At 45.1% G+C, this 26,073-nt stretch overlaps 1 protein-coding gene across 1 annotated transcript in view; it reads left to right on the top strand.

Moving 5' to 3' along the window:
- Positions 1-236: 236 nt before the first annotated feature.
- Atf7ip2 (activating transcription factor 7 interacting protein 2) overlaps positions 237-26,073 on the top strand; it is a 63,628-nt gene continuing 37,791 nt past the window's right edge. The window contains exons 1-2 of the mRNA XM_045161289.1: positions 237-316; positions 7,163-7,304. Of these exons, the coding sequence (XP_045017224.1) occupies positions 237-316; positions 7,163-7,304 (222 nt within the window). The remainder of the gene's footprint in view (positions 317-7,162; positions 7,305-26,073) is intronic.

Genomic DNA, 26,073 nt, shown 5'->3' with positions numbered 1-26,073 from the left:
GCTGTCACCCTATGGCTAATGTAAAGAACAAAGCAGTTCCTTCCTTTCCTCACCTTCCCCCACCTGAAAGCCCACTCTCTGTATACCCAAGCTGACTGCTCCTCTGCTCTTGAGAGTCAGTCCCGGCAGCTCGGCAGCTCGTGTCCCCACACCCCACCAGCCCACGAATAAAAACTTCCATCTTTGCCTCAGAGTGGTCTCCATGGTCTTGGTCACTCCTGAACCTTACAGAGAGTATGTGGGTGCCCTACAATGCCAAGGGATTTGGGAAAACTAGCCCCCATTTTAGGAGATACCTCAAACAGCAACCCAAGAGGTTAGAAAACATCAGTTGGAGAGGGAATAACCTTGCGACATCCAAGCCTAGGGAAAGGAAATAAAGGAATGCCAAACCTGTTACAAACTGAATTTCCCCAGTCCATGTGCTGACACTAATTCCATGTAGAGTTTTCTGAAGGACAGGGACAAGAAGGCATGTAGGCTCTCTTAATTAGAATTGTAAAACCGCCCCCCACCCCACTTACAACAAAAGGATTGCCAAATTCTTGTGAGCCCAAATGAGACTCAGGTGCTCTCCCCTTCCTTAAGGATATGGGTAGAAAAATCACCATCAATTCTTCTGTCCTTAAAGTATAACCTTTACAGGCTGCATTTATTTATTGATTGATTTTTGCTTTTCTGAGGTAGGGTCTCACTCTAGCTCAGGCTAACCTGGAATTCACTATGTAGTCTCAGGGTGGCCTTGAACTCACAGCAATACTCCTACCTCTGCCTCTGGAGTGCTGGGATTTAAGGCATGTGCCACCAGGCCTGGCTTTATTTATTTGTTAAATATTTCAATCATTTGAAAGACAAAGGCAGATAGAAAAGGGACACACTGGGCTGGAGAGATGGCTTAGCGGTTAAGCACTCGCCTATGAAGCCTATGGACCCCGGTTCGAGGCTCGGTTCCCCAGGTCCCACGTTAGCCAGATGCACAAGGGGGCACACGCGTCTGGAGTTCGTTTGCAGTGGCTGGAAGCCCTGGTGCGCCCATTCTCTCTCTCTCTCTATCTGTCTTTCTCTCTGTGTCTGTTGCTCTCAAATAAATAAATAAAAAACGAACAAAAAAAATATTAAAAAAAAAAAAGGGACACACCACACCTCTTAGCCATTGTAAATGAACACCAGATGCATGGGCCGGCCACCTTATGCATCTGGCTTATGTAGGTGCTGGGGAACTGGATCTGTGTCTTTAGGCTTTGCAGGCAAGCACCTAAACTGCTAAGCCATCTCTCCAGCCCTGCAGGCTGCAGCATCTTTTGTCTCACATACTTTCTGGGATTTTGGGAGGTTAGGATATCACGCTAAGGATGGGTCAGTCTGATAACAAATACCCAGGTAGCAAAAATATCGCTAAAGTGTTGCTTAGCCCCACAGACATATGTCTTCTTTTGTGGAAATGGCCCTTATGCTTATGCTTGCCTCCCCACCAATTGCACTGGTACCTGTGCTTTTTTTTTTTTTTTTTTTTCCTAGGTAAGGTCTTGTTCTAGCCCAGGCTGACCTGGAATTCACTATGTAGTCTCAGAGTGGCCTCGAACACCTGGCGATCCTCCTACTTCTGCCTCCTGAGTGCTGGGATTAAAGGTGTGCGCCACCACGCCCAGCTGGTGCCTGTACTTTGATATACCTGATGCCTTTTCTCACTCTTTGTCCTCAGTACAAAACTTTTCTTTCCAGTAGAACCAGGGTCTTGGTGTACTCACTTCACAGATAACCGGACTCCAAGTAGGAAATAGACTCTCTTCAGTGGTGCCTCTACTAAAGGCCGAAAGGGGTAGAATATGCATAATATTGGGAGAGGAATGCCGTTTCTTTACAAACAAATCTGGAATTATCAAAGATGGGGTGAAAAGAAATAGCTAATAGTCTAAAAGCCCCAGGCAATGACAATTCACAAACCTGCAGTCCCAGACATAGGTCTTCTTGTGATAATGACAGTAAATGGACCATGCTCCTCAAGGCTATAACTAATCTGGAAGATTCCTTGGTAGAAAGTGTAAGACCCCCAAAACGAGGACCCCACGCTCTGCCCAGATATGGCGACACCCCAAATCACTCACGAGAAGCGGTCTTGATGCAAACTGCAAGAGGATTTTATTCCAAGTGTGCTGGGGCCCACAGTCGTACACCGCACAGGGGTAGAGGACTGCAGAGCCCCGCATGCAGGAACGGGACAGTTTTTATAGGGTTTCTAACAAAGCCTGTGCATTAGACCAATCATTTTTTAACATCAGGAGCCCGCGGGGTGCGAGCCAGTCAGTTTGTGCCACTCCACAGTTTCTAAGCCAATTAGTTTAATTTGTTCAAGCCCCTCATGGACCAATCAGTCTCCTATGACCTTGGTGGTCAGCATTTGCTCAGGTCCTTGGGTGGGGGTAGCAGAGTGTGGTATCAGTCTCCTATGACCTTGGTGGTCTGAGGCAGGCTGCTACAGCTTATGGTGCGGGCTACTAAGGCTTATGGTGTGGGCTATTAAGGCTTATGGTGCAGGCAATTAAGGCTTATGGTGCAGGCTATTAACAGAAACCAAATAAGTGGTTCACTTCATTACTCATTTCCCATCCTTGAGGGCTATCTCATGCCCTTTTTTACCTAGTTTTATATTAGGAGTGGGCTCTGATATAATGAGAAGAGGGATTCTTTACTTGCTTCCAACAGAGAGTAAAGCCTGGAGTTTGAGGTATGCAGGGGCCCGCTTAAGCTCCCTTTGGAGTGTGATAGTATTTCTGGGCTTCTGAATTCTTGGGCCTTTCAGGACCAGGTTTGATATCCCAGGACTCCACATAAGCCAGATGCACAAAGTGGCTCATGCATTTGATCTGGAGTTTGTTTGCAGTAACTGGAAGCCCTGGAGTGCCCATTCTCTCTCTCAGTCTCTTTCTCTCAATCTCTCTCAAATAAATAAAAAAAGTTTAAAAACCAAAAAATAAAAAAAAAAAGGATTGACTGGGTGAGGTGGTGCTCAGCATTCGGGAGGCTGAGCTAGGAGGATCACTGAGTTTGAGGCCACCCTGAGACTACAGACTGTATTTTTAGGTCAGCCTGGGCTAGTGCGAGATCCTACCTCAATAAACAAAAAAAAAAAAAAAAATAGAGCAACAATAACAAAAAATGACATTCACAGACCAAAGGATAAAGTATATTACTTCAAGATAGTAGGGATTAAGGCACTTCCTGCCTAAGGAGGACTCAGGCTCAATTCCCTATCACCCTCGGAAGCCAGAGGCACAAAATGGCACATGCGTCTGGTGTTCATTTGTAGAGGCTAGAGGCCCTGGTGCACCCATTCTGTCTCTCTCTATATATTTCTGTCTTCCATTTCTCTCTTTAAAAACAAAAAAAGAAGAAGAGAAGATAGTATAAAGATTTCCTGCCCATGAGACGGTAAAGACCACCTGGAGACCCAAATTGGGGTCACGTATAGGCCCAGAATGGGGGCTGAAATTAACCAACCTCCAAGCCAGTTCATCAGGTTTAATCCTTCCAGGAATCTTAATCCTAGGATAAGGGAATTTCCTAGTGAGGGACTCAGGTTGATGGAAAAATAGATCTGGGGAACTCCTATAGGCAAGAGATAAGAGGAAGCCAGATCTTTCTCTGACCTCCAGCAAAGTGGAGATTGCAAGGGCAGGCTCAAAGACTGCCTGTTGGGGCCCAGTTACCCTAAACTGACACATACAACAAATTTGCAAAGATTAGCACTCCTTTACATTTTTGCCAGTTATCAAAGGTAACTGTTACAGACTCTTCTGACAAATTGCATTGATTACTCCTCAGAAATTTTTTATTCAGTTTTGTTTTTTTGTTTTGTTTTGTTTTTCGGTTTTTCTTTTTTTTTTTTTTTTTTTTGGTTTTTCGAGGTAGGGTCTCACTCTGGTCCAGGCTGACCTGGAATTAACTCTGTAGTCTCAGGGTGGCCTTGAACTCATGGCGATCCTCCTACCTCTGCCTCCCGAGTGCTGGGATTAAAGGCGTGCGCCACCACGCTCGGCTTTTTATTCATTTTTAATTTGTCACAGAGAGAGAATGGGCATGCCAGGGCCTTTGGCTGCTGTAAATGAACTCCAGACGCATGTGCCAACTTGTGCATCTGGTTTACTTGGGTCCTGGGGAATTGAACCTGGGTCCTTTGACTTTGCAAGCAAATGTCTTACCCGCTAAGCCATCTCTCCAGCCCCTAAAATGCTCGCCCTTTCTTTCTTTCTTTCTTTTTTTCTTTCTTTGTTTCTTTCTTTTTTTAAGAATGAGCATTTTCATGTGGAAACACCAAGAACCCTGGGCCTCATTTGGGGAGCATGTTGAGATGCTGGTGTGTTTTGCTAATGACCTAACTGACCTCATCTGACTGACTCATGTCTGTTGTTGCCAGTAGTGAAGAGAGTAGGCAGCTTTGTCTGATGAAGAGGGGTTTATTCAGATGGTGACTGAAAGGGTCAAATTGCTCCAGTTTACAGCTTGGCCGAAATTTCAGTTTCCTGGAGAGGCAGGCAAGACTTCTGGGAAAAAACAAAGCTGTTAATCAACAGCGACCCTGACATGTGGCCTGGGAAGATAGCCGCCCAGGGGCCCGAGTCAGCTTCTGCTCTGGACTATGACCAAAAAAGGACTTGCCGGAGATAGCAGGGCTCCAGGGCTGAGTCAGTTCCTGCCAAGTCTCTAAAACATGTCTAAACTTAACGTCCAGGGATGGTAAAATCTGGGCCACAGCCAATCAGAGGCGTACAAATGTAACTGCTGCTGGACTAGCCAATCACATTAGAAGATGACCCAACCCTCCTAAAATTCCCCTAGCTGATCTTAAAAGGGGCCTGCGTGCTCCTTTCAGCGTCGCCATATTGTATGAATGGTTGACCCCCGTATGCTGGCTGATTCTGCAGAATAAATGCTCTTTGCTTTTACATAATATTTGAGTCCAGGGTTTTTCTTCAGCGACTCTCTGACCCTTACAGTGACAATGATTGCTTCTGGTGTCTCTCCACAGGGTGCTCAGCCAACTGCTTGTCAAGTGAGAGGGCATTATAGAGCACCAGTCTTCAGAAATCTGACTCGGCTGAGGATGGCAGGTCCCCAAGACAATTAATTTAGGGAACTCAAGAAAAAGGTAACAGTGGTAGGGACCAGTTTTGTAAATAACACACTCCTAAAGGGTTGACATTTGAAAATTTCTTTCTTTTTTTTTTTTTTCAAGGTAGGGTCTTACTCTGGCTCAGGCTGACCTGGAATTCACTATGTAGTCTCAGGGTGGCCTCGAACTCTCAGCGATAATCCTACCTCTGCCTCCCTGAATGCTCGGATTAAAGGCGTGCGCCACCACGCCCAGCTGAAAATTTCTGACTAAAGTTATTTTGCTATTTCTGTTGCTTACTTCCTCTCCCCCATAGGCAAGGTTTCATTCCAGTCCAGGCAGAATTGGGTGTTCACTGTGTAGCATCAGGCTGAACCCAGATTTACGGGAATGCTCCCACCTTAGCCTCCTGAGCTCCAGGACTAAAGTCGTACACTGAAAGAGGCAAGGTAAGACTATCTTGTCCTGATTAGGCCTACTCCATTTGGTACCTGCTTTCGCGCTTTGCAGGCTAACTCCCAGAGAGCCACGTCTGCATTGGGCAGTACATACAAGGCTTTCAATGACCTGGACCATGGCCCAGATGTATAATCAAAATAATGGTTGTTACAAGGTTACCCTAAGCTTTACTGGTCTTTTTTTTTTTTTTTTTTTTTTTGAGACCAAGGTAGGGTCTCACTACAGCTCAGGCTGACCTGGAATTCCTTATATAGTCTCAGGGTGGCCTCGAACTCATGGCAATCCTCCTACCTCTGCCTCCAAATGTTAGGATTAAAGGTGTGCACAACCATGCCAGGCTTGTTTTTTGATTTTCTTTGAGGTAGGGTCTCACTCTAGCCCAGGGTGACCTGGAACTAACTCTATAGCCCCAGTGTGGCCTCAAACTCAGAGAGATCCTCCAACCTCTGCTTCTCAAGTGCTGGGGTTAAAGGCATGTGCCACCATGCCCAGCTCCATGTATTTTGCCTTTATAAAGTGTCTCCCTGAACCTCAGGTTGAGAATTCTTTACCTGACATGGGCCCCTCTCAGCTGCTTGCTTAATAAATAGAATTCTCAATTGGTTTAAGAAATGCTGTGGTCTGTAATTCCTCTCATGTGGACTATAACATGCACCACCACTTATTCATTTTATTAAGGAGAGAGAGAAGAGAGAGAGAGAGGGAAGAAGGGAGAGGGAGAGAGAGGGAGAGAGAATGGGCAGACCAGGGCTTTCAACTGCTGCAAACTCCAGACACATGCACCATCTTGTGCATTTGGCTTTATGGGTCCTGTAAATCGAACCTTAGTCCTATAGCTTTGCAGGAAAGTGCCTTAAACACTAAGCCATCTCTCTAGCCATATTTAGTTATTTATATATTTTTGATTTTCCGAGGTAGAGTCTCACTAGGTCAGGCTGACCCGGAATTCACTATGTAGTCTCAGGGTGGCCTCGAACTCACGGTGATCCTCCTACCTGTGCCTCCTGCGTGCTGTGATTAAAGGCGTTTGCCACCACACCAGACCATATTTACTTATTTTTGACAGGGTCTCACTAAATTGGCAAGGCTTTCTTTGAATTATTTTATTTTATTTGCAAGGAGAGAGAGAGATAGAAGAGAGACAGACAGAGAATGGGCATGCCAGGGCCTCCAGCCAGTGCAGACTCCAGATGCATGCACCGCTTGTGCATCTGGGTCACATGGTTCCTGGGGAATCCAACCTAGGTCCTTTTGCTTCGCAAGCAAATGCCTTAACCACAAAGCGAGTCTCTCCAACCCTGTCTTTTAAGTTTTGAAATCTCAATGCCTCAGGCCCCTAACTACCTGGGATGATAGTCCTACACCTATTAGGTCCAGCTCTACTGTGATTTTTTTTTTTTTTCCCCGAACAAAGTTCTTTTGGTTATACGCCATCCGCATCTCTGTGCTGGGCCGGGGACCCCAGAGCCAGCGAGCTGGACCCTCGCTCACCAAGGCAACTCCAGGAGCCCAAGCAGTGGGCTTCAAGTCCGCTTGAGGCTCTTCGCCCCGCCCACCTCGCCTCGCGACCTGTGATTGGCCGTGCCCTGGCAGAGCCGCGTTGCCATTGGCTGGCCGCGCCGGGGGCTGGGCCGCGGGCGGGGCGGGGGCGCATCTCCCAGGGCCCGGGCGGCGCGCGCGGTCATTCGGCCAGGGGAGGGGAGCGCGGCGAGCGGGCGGTCAGGCGCGGCTGCAGGTACGTCGGGACCCGGCGCGGCGCTGCGCTGCGGGCCGCGGCGGTTGGCCCGCCAGGGTTCTCGGGCGGCGACGGCCTCTCGGCGCGGCCGTGAGTTGCTGCGGGGCGGACAGAAGCGGCCCCGAGGGCAGCGTGGCGCCGGGCGGGCGGGCGAGCGAGCGAGCGAGCGGGAGGAAGCGGGGCGCGCTGCGGGCACGGGGCCGCCTCGGCTCCCGAGGACCCTGGGCACATCCGGGGCTTGCACCGGGCGGCGGCGGGAAGGCAAACCCCACTGTAACTTGCGCCCCGCGTCCGCTCGTCGGTGAGCAGCTTCAGACTCGTCCGAGCGGCCCACGTGCCAGGACAGTTAGCCGGATCCCGCCGCTAAACTGACCCCAGCGGAGGCGGTCGGTGCCGGACTGGGAGAAACTTGTTAAAATTACTTGAACCTGGGGCACGGTTAGTGTACTTCAGTTGAGCTTACTGTCTCTAGGGATGCTAAGATCTGATGCCTGTAACAAGATAGCTGATCTCGAGAAAAGAAGTAACAGTTTCTCGTTCTTTCTCACCTGTCTCCAGTTTTGGAAAACAAGTTCAAAAGGATGTCTAATCAAAGAAAACAGTAGCCGTCTCCCTCTGCTTAAAACTAATAAGCCGGGAGTGGTGGCCGCACGCCCTTAATCCCAGCACTGTGGAGGCAGAGGTAGGAGGACTGCCGTGAGTTCGAGGCCATCCTGAGACTTGCATAGCAAATTCCAGGTCAGTCTGAGCTAGAGTGATACCCTACCTCCAAAAACCAAACCAAACCAAACAAAAAAAAAACACCTGACTTCCTGCCCATGGCAGCATGAGCAGACCTTTTCTTACTATTTTCATTCGGTTGAAGTTGCTGAGATTATAACTTTTATGGCTTGATGTTTTGCTCTTAAATTTTAGAAAGGTAGCTTGACATGGCAATGCACGCACCCCTTTAGTCCCAGCACCCTGGAAACTGAGGTGAGGAGGATCACTGTCAGTTCCAGGCCAGCCTGGAATACAGAGTGAGTTCCAGGTCCACCTGGGATAGGGTGACACCTGCTTTAACCACTCCCTGAATAATAACAATAACAAAAAATGTAGACAGGAAGATTTAGAAGTCTAGATCTAGAAAAATTACAACAATACTAAGTACATCAGGATATATGCCATTGCCTCTTATTCTAGATTGTAATGACATTCATTCATTCTTTCTTTCTTTTTTTGAGGTAGGGTCTCACTCTAGCTCAGGCTCACCTGGAATTCACTATGTGGTCTCAGGCTGGCTTTAAACTCATAGTGATCTCCTTCACTAATCTATTCTTATCCCCTCCCTCTCTCAGTGTTTTATTTTGATGTCATCTTTTCTTCCTATTTTGAGGGTCTTGCTTAAGTAGCAGTATGCACTGCAGGGTCATGATTATCAAGGCCAATTAGTGTCTGAAAGATTGCATTATTAGCAGTCCTGCCTTTAACTCTTACATTCTTTCTGCCACCTCTTCTGCCATGGACCCTGAGCCTTGGAAGGTGTGATAGAGATGTTTCAGTGCCGAGCACTCCTCTGTCACTTCATAGCAAGATGGTGCCTTTTGCGTCATCCCAGAAGTCACTGCCATCTGAAAGGAGAAGCTTCTCTAACTAAAATTGAGAGTAGTTTTACTATATGGGTATGAACCATTAAAGAAAGTGCTTATTGGGCAGTTTGGTGACAATAACACATGTATTTAGCCAGATACCTGCAGGTGTCACACCCCTGGTCTCATGACCCCTTCATAGGTTTTCAGTATCAAGCATATATTTCCTCCAATGGAGCAGGCCTCCAGGCCAAACTGCAGTTGGTTTCCCCCATAACAGACATGCCACTATTGTACCTGCTGGATCATTTGGCCTGGCTGGCCCAGCTTAAGGCTTACAGAGTCCACTGTTGTTTATCTCCACTAATGATTTCTCTCTCTCTCTCATGAATCTGCATGCAGCGTAGTTTTTCCTTTGGCTCTTATATTCTTTCCGCCATGTCCTCCACTATGGATCCTGAGCCTGGTAAGGTGTGATAGAGATGTTTCAGTGCTGAGAACTCCTCTGTCACTACTTCTCAGCACTGTGGTACATTCTGAGTCATCCCAAGTTTGCCACCATGTGAAAAGAGAAGCTTCTCTAACCCAAAGTAAGAGTAGTATTGATACATGGCTATAAACATTAGAAAGTATATAGAGGGAAGTTTCGTGACAATAATATATGCACTTAGCCAGACACCAGCAGACATTATACTTCTATGGCTCATGACCTCCCCTGCCACAGGCTGTGTGTGTGTGTGTTTGCAGTAGGGTCTCATTCTAGCCCAGGCCAGCCTGGAATTCACTATGTAGTCTCAGGGTGGCTTTGAACTCTTGGTGATCCTCCTACCTGTGCCTCCCAAGTGCTAGGATTAAAGGCGTGCACCACCACTCCCGGCCCTGTTTTGGCTTTTTGAGGCAGGGTCTCCTATAGCCCAAGCTGACCAGGAATTCGCTATGTAGTCACAGACTGGCCTTCAAATCTCAGCAGTCCTCCTACTTCTGCCTACCTAGTGCTGGGATTAAAGGCGTGAACCAGCATACCTGGAAACATAGGCTTTTGAGTGGGTTTTCCATGCCAGGCATGCATTCCGTCCTTTGGAGCGGGACTCCGGTCCAATTTGTGTGACGTTTTAATAGTTCCATGTTTAATTTGAAAACCTTTTAAGGTTGATGGGATGTGACTGCTTAAATCTGTAAATACATTAAAAACCCTTGAGTCAGGTTGAGTTTGCTTAGTGGATAACAGTACTTGGTGTGAGTTCGGTCACCAGCATGCACATTAAATAGCTGGGCATTACACTCACTCAGCATGGTGGCTCATTCCTATAATCTAAATCCTCAGGAGGTTGATTTAGGAGGAGTCATGAGTTTGGGGCTAGCTTGGGCTACAAAGTGCATTCCAGGTCAACCTGGGCTAGAGTGAGATTCTGCCACACACACATAAACACACACACACATACACAAGTCCCATCTCTGCAGGGGACCGCAGAGATGGCTTAGTGGTTCAAAGTGCTTTTGGAAGCCTGCCACTTGGAGTTTGGATTTCCATTGCCCAAGTGAAGTTAGCTGCAAAGTGACTCACACGTCTGTGATCCCAGTGTACCTGTGGCATTGGAACTGGAAGCTCCTGAGCCAGCTAGCCTGGCCATGCAGTGGTGAACAGCAGGAGAGAACCCTGTCTGAGAGTGGAAGGAAAAGACTGGCACCCTGAGGTTGCCTTTTGTTCTGTTCTGTTTTTTGAGGTAGGGTCTCACTCTGGTCCAGGATCTTTTTAATTCCCGAAACACGTAGCACATGCTCACTGATAACCCACGGATAGTTAAGAAGCTGGTCATGGCCACACGTGCCTGTGACACCAGTGTAGAGGGGCCAACCAGTCTAACCAAAAAACAGAGATTCGGGTTCAGTGAGAGACCCTGTCTTAGGGGAAATAAGGCAAAAGAGTCATAGAGGAGGACGCCCAGTCCTCTGGCTTCTGCGCATGTGCACATGGGTTGTGTGTCTACAAAAACATACCACACATACTGTGTTCTGTCTCTCTCTCTCTACACACACACACACACACACACACACACACACACACACGGCTATGTATGCATGCACATATGCTTTATATAGTGCTGTTTTAAACACAGTGTCTTCTCTACAAAACTCACGTTGTACTTTAGCCCCACTAGAAAATGCAAAGTGATTAGGGCTCTGTCCTCTGGAGAGCTTGTTTGGGGGTTCTAGCAGGGGAGTGCAGCTGCCCGTATGCCCGTCGCCAAAGACCGATCTTCCTCTATATGGGAAAGGTTGTTTTCTTGGACCGAGCGTGTAGCTTCGGGAGGGACGCACATGGAGAGTGAGGAAGGGGACACCCGCCTAGCCAGCCAGATCAGCTGAATCAATGGCATGACAAATGTCACAGCCAGATTGCCTTCACATCCAGCTCTGTCCTCTTGAGTGGATTCAGTGATGGATTGGATGGGATAATAGGTTGTAAGATTTTTTTTTTAATTTTTAATTAAAAAAAAAATTTTTTTTTAAGTTTTTTTTGTTCATTTTTATTTATTTATTTGAGAGCGACAGACACAGAGAGAAAGGCAGATAGAGGGAGAGAGAGAGAATGGGCGTGCCAGGACTTCCAGCCTCTGCAAATGAACTCCAGATGCGTGCGCCCCCTTGTGCATTTGGCTAACGTGGGACCTGAGGAACCGAGCCTTGAACTGGGGTCCTTAGGCTTCACAGGCAAGCACTTAACCGCTAAGCCATCTCTCCAGCCCATTTTTTTTTTTAAATTTGCAAACAGATAGAAATAGGAGAGAGGCAGAGTGAAGGGTGTGCCAGGGTCTCCAGCCATTGCAGATGAACTCCATATGCTTGTGTCACTTTGGGCATCTGGCTTTATGTGGGTACTGGCGATTCTGTACGCAACAACATACTTCAACCTTAGACTGAAAGCCAAAATAAAGCTCTTTTGTGTGTTTCTTGCTATCTGTGGTATTATTGGCAAGTAGAAAACATCCTAAAATGATAATTGTGAAGTATACCAGCGTATGGAATATTTTTGCACCATCCACCAAACAGTTGCAATACTATCAATAACTTGACTTTAGCTATTTCTCCAGATCATTCCCCCATCCTCCATCCTGAATTAATCTTTCCAGTTTCTTTAAAATTAACTTATTTGCATGGTATGTGTGCTTATGTATGCATCTATGTACGTATGTGTATGTGTGTGTTGGCATGTCCTGGCCTCCCTGCTGTGAATGAATTCCAGATGTATCCATCACTGTTTGCGTCCAGCCCACATGGTTGACTTGGGAATTGAACCAGAGATGGCAGTATTTGCAAGCAGTCACCTTCAGTCCCTTGAGCTATCTTCTTAGCCCCTCTACTTTTTTTTTTTTTTTTAGCCCAGGCTATCCTCGGACTCATGGCAGTCCTCCTGCCTTAGTCTCCCTAGAGTGCTGGGATTAAAGGTGTGTGCCACCATGCCTGTCCACCTCGCCCCCCTCCCCCAATTTGTTATTGTTGAACAGTTTAAATTCTCTCTCTATATATGTATTTTTTGTGTTTTCAAGGTAGGGTTTCACCCCAGCTCAGGCTGACCTGGAATTTACTATGTAGTCTTAGGGTGGTGTCGAACTCACGGCAATCCTCCTACCTCTGCCTCCCAAGTGCTGTGTGTGCCACCATGCCAGGCTGTAATGTTTTTTTTTGTTGTTGTTTATTTGTTTATAATTTTCCTTCTCAAGATAGTCCTGGTGCAGACCACCAATATGTAACAAGGTGCCGGGGTTCAGGAAAGCCCTTGAATCCCAAGCCCTCGGTTCATTTATAATTTTAATCAATGAATTGAACAAGATTAGACTGAGAAGGATAATTATTAAATTAGTATATTATTGAGGGAAGTACAGCGCCAAGGAAAGACAGCCACGTGGCTAGAGATCCCACATAGTCTGGGAAAACTGAAAGGACTAAGCTGACCATAGAAACTCCATTTTGTTAAACATCCTCCATTTTGTTTATGTACTCTTTCTCCAGTTCCAGGAATAACCACAAGGTATTTACCTGTAACTAAGCCAACCAATAAGAAGTCAGATCCCCTCTCAGAATACCCTCCACGCTTGTCAACATCCTGGAACCAAAACAACTAGTTCCTTAGCTACTGTTACAAAGTATCTCTCCACTTGGATCCCACCAATCCTGTTAAAGGCAACTCCTCCATGAAACTGTTATTTTGTTTGCCTTACAGCTGCTTGTGGTTTTTTTCCCTTTAAAAGGCCTTTGGGGTCCCAGCTCCAGCTCCTGAGTCTGGCTGTGTCCCTGATGGATCAGCTTTGTTTTGCCTTGGCTGAGCTGAAGGGAGAGCCCCTTATTCCTTATCTCCAGGTGGGCTCTTTATTCCCTCCAACTCTCCACATGGCAGGGCTCTTTGAACTTTCTTTTCTCTCCCTTCTTTCCATGGTTTTGGTTGGGTCAGGGGCCGCGCAAGTAATGAGGCAGAGACCGCGCGAGCTCCACCAACCAGAAACCAGACCAAAGCAAAGACTGCTAGGCCCAGATGATAGGTATGTATGTGAGGGAGGCCACTCTCTCTGACCTGTTTATTTTAAAAATATTTATTCATTTATTTGAGAGAGAAATAGAGAGGCAGACAGAGAATGGGCACGCCAGGGCCTTTAGCCACTGCAGACGAACTCCAGACATCCCCCTTGTTGCGCATCTGGCTTATGTGGGTCCTGGGGAATTGAACTGGTGTCCTTAGGCTTTGCAGGCAAGCACCCTAACTGCTAAGCCATTTCCCTAGCCCATCTGTTTATTTTTGAGTTAGTGTCACTCTAGTCCATAGTCTCAGGGTGTCCTTGAATTCACAATGATCCTCCTACCTCTGTCTCCCGAGAACTGGGATTAAAGGCGTTTGCTATTACACCTGGCTTGCATTTTTTTTTTTTTTTTTTTTTTGAGGCAGCCTCTTACTCTAGCCCAGGTTTACCTGAAATTCACTATGTAGTCTCAGGGTGGCCTTAAATTCACAGTGATCTTCCTCTCCTGGCCTCCCAAGTGCTGTAAATTTAAAAATAATATTTTTACTTTATTATTTATTTGAGAGAATTTTAAAGAGAGAAAAAGGCAGATTTATAGAGTTGGCATGCCTGGGCTTCTAGTCACTGCAAGCAAACTCCAAGCTCATGTACCACCTTGTGCATCTGGCTTTACATGGGTGCTGGGGAATCAAACCTGAGTCCTTAGGACCTGCCTTAACCACAGAGCCACCTTTTCATCCCTATTTTTTTTTCCCCCCCCGAGGTAGAGTCTAACCCTCTAGTCCAGGCTGACCTGGAATTTACTATGTAGTCTCAAGGTGGCCTTGAATGTGATCACAGCAATCCTCCTACCTCTGCCTCCTGAGTGCTGGGATTAAAGGTGTGTGCCATCATGCTGGGCTCTATCCCTAATTTTTTTTTCCTTGAATTCATTTTATTCACAATACAAGTAATGTTAAAAATGGTGTGTGTAAAAAAAATTTAAAAAAATTCCATCCCTAATTTTTAAAAATTATTCATTTATTTATTTTAGAGAGCATGAGAGAGAAAGAGGCAGATACATAGTGGCAGAGAGAATGGATGCTCTAGGGCCTCCAGCCACTGCAAATAAACTCCAGAGGCATGTGCCACCTTGTGCAACTGGCTTATTTGGATCCTGGGGAATCAAACCGAGGTCCTTTGGCTTTGCAGGCAAACACCTTAACCACTAAGCCATCTCACCAGCCCTCCTAATTAAAAAAGAATTATTTATTTGGAAGCTGAGAGATAGACAGACAGACAGAGAATGGGTGCACCGGGGCCTGTAGGCACTGCAGATAAACTGCAGGTGCATGTGCCACTTTGTGCATCTATCTGATTTTCTTCCAATGTGATGGCTTGAATGTAACTTGTTTCCCAGAGCTTCACGTGTTTGTGATTATGCTTCATACTTAATTCCCAGCTGGATTGCTCACTGGTAAAGACACTCACTCACAAAGCCTAACAGCAATGTAAAGCCAGGTGTACCAAGTGGTGCATGGGTATGGAGTTTGTTTATCCTAGTTAGCTCTGCCCCGCTGGAGTGAACCTTCAAAGCACACACAGTTTGTGGGAGGAAAAAGGGACTTATTGAAGCTTAAAGATCCAAGGGAAGTTCCATAATGGCTGAAGAAGCTGGTCCCCTTCCACAGATCCACACAGAAATACCACTACCAGCAGGCGTACTTCAGCAACTCAGGCAGAGCTTAAGCAGTGTGGACATCTTTAGACTACAATTGCAGATTTGCCCCCAAACACCTTATGCTGGACCCTAGGATCCGTCCATAGTGACGCCATGTTACAAGATTTAATATAACTTCTGAATCTATTGGGGAACATCCATTCAAACTACCATACCATGTAAAGCCAGATGCATGGGTCTGGAGTGAATTTGTAGTGGCAGGAAGCCCTGGCACATGCATACCCACTCTCTGCTTCTTTCTCTCTCTCAAATAAACTTTTTCCTTCCATTAGCTGCTTCTGGTCTGTGTTTTGCCCAGCAATAAGAAGGTAACTGCTGGAAGAACCTTATCTACAGCTGGAGATGTCTCTGCCTACCTTCCAGACTGATCTTGGTGAAAAAATTTCCTAGATAGGAAATGGCCGCAGTGCTCAGTACTGCAGTATCTGTATCACACCTTCCAAGGCTCGGGGTCTAATGTGGAAGAGGTGGCAGAAAGAATGTAAGAGCCAAAGGAAGGGCAGGACTCCTTACGACATGCTCCCTCCAGACACAAAATGGTCTGGATATCCATGGCCTCATAGTGCCTGACACTACCTGCATAAGACCCTCATAACAGGAGAAAAAGATCAAGACATCAAAAGTAAAAGAGACTGATTGAGATGGGGAGGGGTATGATGGAGAGTGGAGTTTCAAAGGGGTAAGTGGGGGGAGGGAGGGTATTACCATGGGTATTTTTTATAATCATGGAAGTTGTTAATAAAAAAGTTAAAAAATTTAAAAAAATGAAAATTGCTCACTATAGAAGACTGAGTCTAAGGCTGGAGGGATGACTTAGCGGTTAAGGCATTTGCTTGCAAAGCCAAAGGCCCCAGGTTCGATTTCCCAGGAACCACGTTAGCCAGATGCACAAGGGGACTCATGCATCTAGAGCTTGTTTGCAGTGGATGGAGACCCTGGAGTACTCATTCATTCTCTTTCCCTCTTTCTCTGTCAAATAAATAAAAATAAAATATTTTTTAAAAGAAAAAAAATTTTCCTAGACAGTTGTGTTTTATCAGAGAGTCCCCTCGGTTTGTTTACTTCCTTAATGTGAATTTGTATTTTAAAAAAACAGACCCTTCAGTGGGTGGTGAGATCATGCCCTCAGTGCACTTTTCCCATCATCCCAATGAGATTTTTCTTTAATTGTATTAATCTCTTTAACGGTTACAGATGTTTTGTCTACAGCAGTCTCTTTTCCAGAACTTTAAACTTGATTATAGTCCTTTTTTCTCTAGACTTCACCTTTTCATAACCTTCTGCTGTCTTTTGCTATAGATCTGAATAAGAGCATTGAATAATCATTATTTCACTGCTTGAATGCTATGCTACCATGAAATTCCCTCAGTTAAACAAATCGGTCAGTGCCTTTTAAGTTTAAATTCATACTCACTTGTCTGCCTTCTTCAGTGTAGTAGGTAGTGCGCCAGTCTCACAAATTCAGCCTCACTCATTTTCTCATGGGCAGAACGCAGCCAGATGCTTTGCATTAACATCACACGAACTGCCTTTAGCTAAGTTCCCAATAGGGTCCTTGTTCTCCTCTGAAAACTCTTTTGAAACCTCCATTGCCCATGCTTCTCTCAACTTGCTGGTCTTCCAGGCTTCCAGCTGAATGGCTTCTTAAACTCTACTTAACTGCATTCTGGGCCTTGGTGTTTTCTCTGTTGTATTTAAGTCTTGCTTTGGTGCAATCTTTCCATGCTGTGTCCTTGTTCCTTCCTTTTGGAATGGGGATGTTTCCTCTGTGACATTGTATGCTTGAAGTGTATAACATGTATTTTGTGTGGCGTGCTGTGGTACTGCACGCTCAGCTGGGGCAGGGTCACACTTCTGTGGCGTGCCGTGGTACTGCACGCTCAGCTGGGGCAGCGTCTCACTTCTGTGGTGTGCCGTGGTACTGTGCGCTCAGCTGGGGCAGGGTCACACTTCTGTGGCGTGCCGTGGTGTTGCACACACAGCTGGGGCAGGGTCGCACTTCTGTGGCGTGCCATGGTACTGCACGCTCAGCTGGAGCAGTCTCACACTTCTGTGGCGTGCCGTGGTGTTGCACACACAGCAGGGGCAGGGTCGCACTTCTGTGGCATGCTGTGGTACTGCACTCTCAGCTGGGGCAGGCTCGCACTTCTGTGGCGTGCCGTGGTACTGCACGCTCAGCTGGGGCAGGCTCACACTTCTGTGACTTGCCGTGGTACTGCACGCTCAGCTGGAGCTGGGTCACACTTCTGTGGTGTGCTGTGGTACTGCACGCTCAGCTGGGGCAAGCTCGCACTTCTGTGACTTGCCGTGGTACTGCACGCTCAGCTGGGGCAAGCTCGCACTTCTGTGGCGTGCTGTGGTACTGCACGCTCAGCTGGGGCAAGCTCGCACTTCTGTGGCGTGCCGTGGTACTGCACGCTCAGCTGGGGCAGGCTCACACTTCTGTGGTGTGCTGTGGTACTGCACGCTCAGCTGGGGCAGGCTCACACTTCTGTGGCGTGCTGTGGTACTGCACGCTCAGCTGGGGCAGGCTCACACTTCTGTGGCGTGCCGTGGTACTGCACGCTCAGCTGGGGCAGGGTCGCACTTCTGTGGCGTGCTGTGGTACTGCACGCTCAGCTGGGGCAGGCTCACACTTCTGTGGCGTGCCGTGGTACTGCACGCTCAGCTGGGGCAGGCTCACACTTCTGTGGCTGGGGCAGAACTTCAGGTGTTCTGCTTTTATCACTATTCTTCCTGATCTTGTTTTTGCACTTCGAGTACCTTTACTGGTTCTGGAGCTTGCAGGACCCCAATCTTTTTGGGTCTCTGCTCCCCATGAGACTGGGGTTATCGGGATGGATGTCCATGCCCAACTGTTAATGTAGAGTCTGGAGATTTGATTTTGCAGTCCTATACTCCTTCTGGTCTCATGCTTGCACAGGAAGCACATTTAACCACTGAATCATCTCTATTGCTTTTATCATCATCATCACCATTATTATTATTATTATTATTATTATTTTGGTTTGTCTCACTGTAGCCCAGGCTGACCTGGAATTCACTATGTAGTGTGTATGTGTGTGTATGTATGTGGCCTTGAACTCATAGCAGTTCTACCTCTTCCTTCAAGTGCTAGGATTAAAGGCATGCATCAGCACAGCTGACTTGTCAACATTTCTCTTTAATATTCTTATTTATTGATTGGAGAGAGACAGACAGAAAGAGAATGGGCATGTCAGGGCCTCCAGTCACTGCAAACAAACTCCATACATATGTGCCACCTGTTCAGATCTGTTTAGATGGGTGCTGAGGAATTAAATCTGGCTTCACAGGCTTTACAGGCAAGTGCCTTAACCACTATGCCATCTCTTCTGCCCTTCCAACATTATTTTAATATTGTAAATAATTAACTTCACTGATGAATTGTACTTAATTTTTTTGAAAAAAAATATTTTTTTATTATTTATTTGAGAGAGAGAAAGAGGGAGGAGAGAGATTATGGGTGTGCCAGGGCCTGCAACCCACTGCACATGAACTCCAGATGCATTTGCCACCTTGTACATCTGGCTTCCGTGAGTTCTGGGGAATGGGATTTTGGTCCTTTGACTTTGCAGGGAAATGTCTTAACCACTCACTAAGTCATCTCTCTAGCCCAAAATGCATTTAATTTTTTGTTTTGAGACTGTGTTTTATGTTAAATATACCTTACATTCTAGGATACAAAATATGGCAAGTCCAGATAAAAGTAAACAGAAGATATTAAAAGCAAAAAAAACAATGCCTAAAAGTTCACGGAAGCAAATGGATATCCTGAATAAGCCAAAGAATGTTGAAGCTCTGAAAACAATAGAAAGAGGGAGTAGTATTCCAAATAGTAATCCGTGTTTAACTTCTGGGAATATAAATAGCAAATGTATACAGTCTGAAGCTGTTGATTCCTCTCTTGGCTCTAACAATAATTCAGTACTTCCCCAGAAAAGTATAGCATCCTCCCAGAATTTAACAAAACCAGGAGAAATTGTTGGTTCAGAAAAAAGATTGAAAAACACTGATGAACAAATGTGTCTTTACCAAAAGCCAAGAATGACAAAAGATTCTTCCAGCAAATTCTCTATAAAAGATGCAAAAGATCCACAGAATACTGAAATTCATTATAAGTGTCAGCTAAATGTATCAAGATGCACTACTGAAAATGAAGAGGATCGTATTCAGAAATCTGTTTGGTATCCACCTACTGTATTGAATGGCACTGCTCAAAATACCTCAGATGATAAAAGAAACGACAAGATGGTTTCTAGTTTAAAAGCAAACTCCAGTTCAGAGTCTCATAATAAAAGCCAAAATGACACTTTTAGTTCAAACTCCTGTTTTGTATCTGCTGAGAAAACACCTAATTTGGTGAATTCAGTCAGTTCTAGTAACTGCTCTGCTACCATGTTGAAAACAAAAGACTTTTGTAGGACCTGTCCCTCCAGCCCTTCCAATTGTGAACATGGGTACTTACAGCAGCTGTCACCGCTCAACATTAGCAGTAGTAATGGTAAGTGTATGCCTGTATTTGGAGAAAGTAAAATACTGTCTTGATGGGGTTTTAACAGCTTACTCATAAGATAAGTGGAATACATATTGATAGGAAAAAAAGTAAATGATGTCTAGAATGTTCTCAAGAGTACTTTCTTTTTTAAGACATATTTTTATTTATAAGCAAAGCAAAAAATAAAAAGTAAAAAGACTGCACCAAAGCCTCTTGCCCCTGCAAATGAACTCCTGACATATGCGCTTTATGCATCTGGTTTTACTTGGGCACTGAGGAATCAAACCCCTGCCATCACGTTTTGCAAGCAAGTACCTTAAACTGCCACAAAGACTATTTTTATTATGAACCATTCTTGGTGAAGAGATGGAAAATTGTTCAAGGAAAAAATGGATGATGTCATTTTGTAGTTAGTTGGCTGAATACACATTTTCAATAGTCAGGATCAAGTGTGGTTCAAGCTCCTTACCATGTCATGGGCAGGTGTAGCCAAAGAAAAGAGGGAAGTGCAGAAATCGCTTGATGGGCTACCGTTTGTCTATTTTGTTTGAACTTTTTTTTTTTTTTTTTTTAGGTAGGATCTCACTCTCTACCTCAGGCTGACCTGGAATTTGCTATATAATCTCAGGCAGGGCATGAACTAACAACGATCCCCCTACCTCTGCCTCCTGGGTACTGGAAGCAGAGGTGTGCGCCACCACATGGATCAGTTAACCATTTGACTTCAGATAGGTTATAGTCTGTTACCCCATGGATTTAAGTTGCAGTTTACTAAAGACAGAAGATGTTTAGGTTAAACTCCAGTATGCAGGCAGTTTTAGGCCAAACTTGATTCAACTTAATGGTAGGCACCATATCCAAAACAAGTTGATTGTGGCCCCTCAAAAAGGATTGATCATGGGCTGGAGAGATGGCTTAGCGGTTAAGCGCTTGCCTGTGAAGCCTAAGGACCCCGGTTCGAGGCTCGGTTCCCCAGGTCCCACGTTGGCCAGATGCACAAGGGGGCGCACGCGTCTGGAGTTCGTTTGCAGTGGCTGGAAGCCCTGGCTCGCCCATTCTCTCTCTCTCCCTCTATCTGTCTTTCTTTCTGTCTGTCACTCTCAAATAAATAAATAAAAATTGAACAAAAATAAAAAAAAAAGGATTGATCATTAAAAAAATTATTTGCAAGCAGAGAGAGAAGAGAGAGAAAAAAGAGGTGCACCAGGGCCTCCAACCAATGCAAATGAACTCTAGGTGCACGTGCCTCCTTGTACATCTGGCTTTATGTGGTTTCTTGGGAATTTAACCCAGTCCATCAGGCGTTGCAAGCAAGCACCTTTAACTGCTAAGCCATCTCTCCAGCCCAGTGGGAATGTTTAATACAATTTTTTACTTAGTTCATTTACTTATGCTCCCCCCACCCCCCGCGAGGTAGGATCTCACTTTAGTCCAGGCTGATCCGGAATTAACTGTAGTGTCAGGGTGGCCCGGAACTCACAATCCTACATCTGCTTCCCAAGTAATGGGGTTAAAGGTGTGTGTCACCGTACCCAGCTATTACTTACACTTTTTTTTTTTTTTTAATGCTGCTGTTGCAAAAAAAAAAAAAAAAAACAACAAAGAAAATGAGCTGGCCGTGGTGGTGCATGCCTTCAATCCCAGTACTCAGGAGGCAGAGGTAGGAGGATCGCCGTGAGTTCGAGGCCACCCTGAGGATACAGACTGAATTCCAGGTCAGCCTAGATTAGATTGAAACCCTACCTTGAAAAGCAAAAATAAAATAAAATGCTTCTGTTGTCACATTTTATTTATTTATTATTTATTATTATTTGATAGAGAGAATGGGCGTGCTATGGCCTGTAGCCATTGCAAACAAACTCTAGGTACATGTGCGAACTTGTACATCTGCCTTATGTGGGTTCTGGAGAATTGAACTTGGGTCCTTAGGCTTTGTAGGCAGGTACCTTAACTGCTAAGCCATCTCTCCAGCCATGTTGTCACAGTTTAGCTTTTTTATTTGATTACAGCCCTGAAACTACCAGATTCTTGCTTCCTTCTCTAGAAGTTACAGTTTTATCTTTGTCTTTCTAAGGCCATAATCAAAAGAAGAGAGTGTCTTCACAAAACAAGGAAAATGTGAAGCGTATGAAAACTTCAGAGCAAATTAATGAAAATACCTGTGTTAGTCTCGAAAGGCAAACAGCACTACTAGAACAGGTAAAAAGTGTTAGGATTCTCTGTTTGTTTTACAAACTAGTTTTGATTTTAAAGAAAACCCTAAAAGTTAATTATGTCATTAAAATATCTCTAGTTTCTGGAAAATAGGAATTATATGTAGGTAAAAGCCGCACAGAGATGGAGTTTAGTCAGTGTTATGCTCAGATCCGTGTGTGAATCAAGGAATTACCTTAAGTTTAACTTAACCATCCAATCTCTTGTACTCTTCTATTGGTCATGTCTTTTTTCTCTTTTTTTTCTTTTTTTTCTTTTTTGGTATTTTTTGGAGGTAGGGTTCCACTGTAGCCCAGGCTGACTTGGAATTTACTATGTAGTCTCAGGGTGGCCTCAAACTCATGATGATCTTCCTACCTTGCCTCCCGAGTGCTGGGATTAAAAGGCGTGTGCCACCACATACGACCCTGGTCCTGTCTTTTTTGTTTCTAATTTTATTGATTTCTTTGCATGTGTGAACACCAAGCCAGGGCGCAAACAAGATTGCAGACACTTGTGCGACTTTGTACATCTGATTTTACAGAGAAAGTGGGGAACCTACTTTTACAAGCAAGAGCTGTAACCATGGAGCCATCTTCCCAGCCTCAGTCTTTTTTTCTTTTTTAACCGGCATGTATGGCTGTTTATAGAGCACTCAGTAGTTCACTGTTTGATGGTCTGGAACTCCAAAGTCCATTGCAGAGTCTTAATGTGTTCAGGTTTATTCCTCAGTTCCAGACTGGGGATGCTGAGATGGGGATGCTGCTTCGTAACTTTGTCTTTGTACTTCTTTCATTGTTGTCCAAGTTCACCTCGTGATTCCACGGTGTCCGAATCTGTCTGATCAACTCTGAACTGAAGCCTAAGGCTCAGGCCTAGTAGAGTGGCTCTGCTCAGCCTGTTTTGATGAGTCATGTCTCACCACTGGAATGCCACCGCTGAGAGAGATCACATGGTACATAAATAAATGTCAGTTAGATGTAGTGGACTAGCCTGTCCCAATCCAAACAATCCCAATGGGATTCCGAAACAAAATCCACTGTTTTTATTTTTTTAAACTGGCCATTACAGTTACATAACCTGTGAATATGTAGTCACCTAATGAAAACTTTTTCAAAACTTAGGCCTGTTCTGGACACATAAATAGGAAACAACTCTAGCCTTTGAATTATTTAATTTTACTGGCACAGAAACCTCATGGGTTCAGTACTACTGCGTGCTTCATACAACACTCAACCCCAAGGATTAGAGAGATGACGCAGTGGGCAGGTTAGATTCCTCAGTACCTATGTAAAGCCAGATGCACAATGTGGTACATGCACCTGGGGTTTGTTTCCAGTGGCAAGAGGCCCTGGTGTGCCCATCCTCTCTTTCATAAATAAATACATAATAAAAAAAATTAAATTAAAAAAATACTCCTTGGGTGTAGTGGCACATGCCTTTAATCCCAGCATTCAGGACGCAGAGGTAGGAGGATTGCTATGAGTTCTGGACCAACCTAAGACTATGTAGTAAATCCTAGGTCAGTCTGGGCTAGAGCAAAACCCCACCTCTAAAAACAAAACAAAACAACAACAACAAAAAAACTCAACCCAAATTGACTCTCAGATTCAACAGAAAATAGTACTTCCCAGTGAATTGAAGGAATGCAGCTTATCTTTGCTATACCCTTACTCCCAGAAGTGTATCCTACATTCTCTGGAGGAAATTTGGATATTACCCCCCTTTTTGTTGTATTTTGTTATTTTTTGGGGGGGGTTCGAGTTGGCGTCTCACTCTAGTCCAGGCTGACCTGGAACTCGCTATGTAGTCTCAGGGTGGCCTCATAAACTCACGGTGATCCTCCTACCTCTGCCTCCCAAGGGCTGGGATTAAAGGTGTGCACCATCATGCCTGGCTCACTTTTTGTATTTTATTTATTTATAAGGAGAAAGAGAGAAAACCCTTGGGAATTAAAGTAAAATTGCAGTGTATAGTTATTCAGATGACAGCAATATAGAAAGATTGAACATAGGAACAACATGTTCTGGTTTTGTAATTACTAATCAACACCTTAAATGTATTGTGACAAGTGTTACTATTAAGGAAGACTGCTTAAGGTAGGGTGCACACTGAGCAACCAAGCTGGTGTTTCTGAATGTGTGCCTCTGATAAACTGAATGGACCATTGAGTGGTGAGATTACTATAGTTCCTGAAAATGGGCCAGTTGCTATTCTATTTAAAAAAGTCAGATTATAAGCCGGGCCTGGTGGCGCACGCCTTTAATCCTAGCACTCGGGAGGCAGAGGTAGGTGGATCGCTGTGAGTTCAAGGCCACCCTGAGACTACATAGTGAATTCCAGGTCAGCTTTGACTAGAGCGAGACCCTACCTCAAAAAAAAAAAAAAAAAAAAGTCACATCATGCAATAACTACTATAACCTGTTAAAATAGCTTGCATTGTCAAATTGAATTAGTCACTACATAATTTTTTCTGGCTTTTTTCAACATTTTTGCTTATTTTCAATGCAGGATCTCATGCTAGCTCAGGCAAATCTGGAACTCACTCTGTAGTCCTAGTATGGCCTTGAACTCATGCAGTCCTCCTGTGTCTGCCTTGTCAGTACTGGGACTAAAGGTGTATGCCTTTACACCTGGCTTTTGTTGTTGTATTTTAATGAATTTATTTGAGAGATAGGGAAAGGGAGAGCCAGGGCCTTCAGCCCCTGCAAATGAACTCCAGATGCCTGAGTCACCTTGTGTGTCCGGCTTATGTGGGTCCTGGAGAATTGAACCTGGGTCTTTTGGCTTTGCAGGCAAGTACCTTAACCAGTAACTAATCTTTCCAGTCCCACACTGGCTTTTTTCTCCCCACTTTTTATATTTAAAAATTTTGTTGGCCGTGGTGGAACACACCTTTAATCCCAGCACTTGGGAGGCAGAGGTAGGATTGCCATGAGTTCGAGGCTACCCTGAAATTCCATAGTGAATTCCAGTTCAGCCTGAGCTAGAGTGAGACACTACCTTGAAACCCCCCCACCAAAAAAAAATTTTATATGAGAAAGAGAATGGGTGCATAAGGGCCTCTAGCTGCTGCAAACAAACTCCAGATGCATGTACCACTTTCTTCATCTGGTTTACGTGGTTCCTAGGGAATCAAACCTGGGTTCCTTGGTTTTGTAGACAAATGCCTTAACTGCTAAGCCATCGCTCCAGCCATTTGAATTGGTGAGCCAAGGCCTCAGCCAGTGCAATTGAACTCTAGATGCTTCTGCTACCTAGTGGGCGTGTGTGACCTTGTGCTTGCCTCACCTTTGTGCATCTGGCTTACGTGGGATCTAGAGAGTCAAACATGGGTCCTTAGGCTTCATAAGCACATTAACTGCTAAGCCATCTCAGCCATTTATTCACTTTTTAAATATTAATTTGCAGGCTGGAGGGACGGCTTAGCGGTTAAGGCATTTGCCTGCAAAGCCAGAGGATCCTGGTTTGATTCCCCAGGACCCATGTTAGCCAGATGCACAAAGGGGTGCATGTGTCTGGAGTTTATTCACAGTGCCTGGAGCCCTGGTACACTCATTTTCTGTCTTTGTCTCCCTCTGTCTCTGTCAAGTAAATAAATAAAAATAAAATATTTTAAATATTAATTTTCATGTATGTTATTTGTATAGGCACTCCAGAGTCTCTCATTATTGCAGATGAGTACCAAACACTTGTGCTATTTTGCATCTGGCTTATGTATCAGATAGCCAGGGAATTGAATGCACACGAGCAGACTTTGCATGCAAGCACCCTTAACTGCTGAGTTATCTTCCCAGCTCCTCAATTTTAATTTTAAAAATTACTATTTGTATTTTTTGTTTTTTGAGGTAGGGTTTCACTCTAGCCCAGGCTGACCTGGAACTCACTATGTAGTCTCAGGCTGGCCTCAAACTCACGGCGATCCTCCTACCTCTGCCTCCTGAGTGCTGGGATTAAAGGCAGGCATGCACCACCATGCCAGGCTTAATTTTTTTTAAAATTTACTTATTTGAGAGAGAGAGAATGGCTGGGCCAGGGCCTTCAGCCACTGCAAGCAAACTCTAGTTGCTTGTGCCAACTTGTGGATCTGGCTTATATGGATCCTGGTGAATCAAACCTGGGTCCTTTGGCTTCGCAGGCTAAGCCATTTCTCCAGCCCCTCAATTTTAACACAATAAAGCCAACCTTTTAAAAATATGCAGTCATGGTGGCACATGCCTTTAATCCTAGCACTATGGAGGCAGAGTATCCGGCATGA

Source organism: Jaculus jaculus, chromosome 11 (genome assembly GCF_020740685.1).
Source record: "Jaculus jaculus isolate mJacJac1 chromosome 11, mJacJac1.mat.Y.cur, whole genome shotgun sequence".
Classification (NCBI taxonomy): domain Eukaryota; kingdom Metazoa; phylum Chordata; class Mammalia; order Rodentia; family Dipodidae; genus Jaculus; species Jaculus jaculus.
This window is presented reverse-complemented; position numbering and strand designations above follow the sequence as displayed.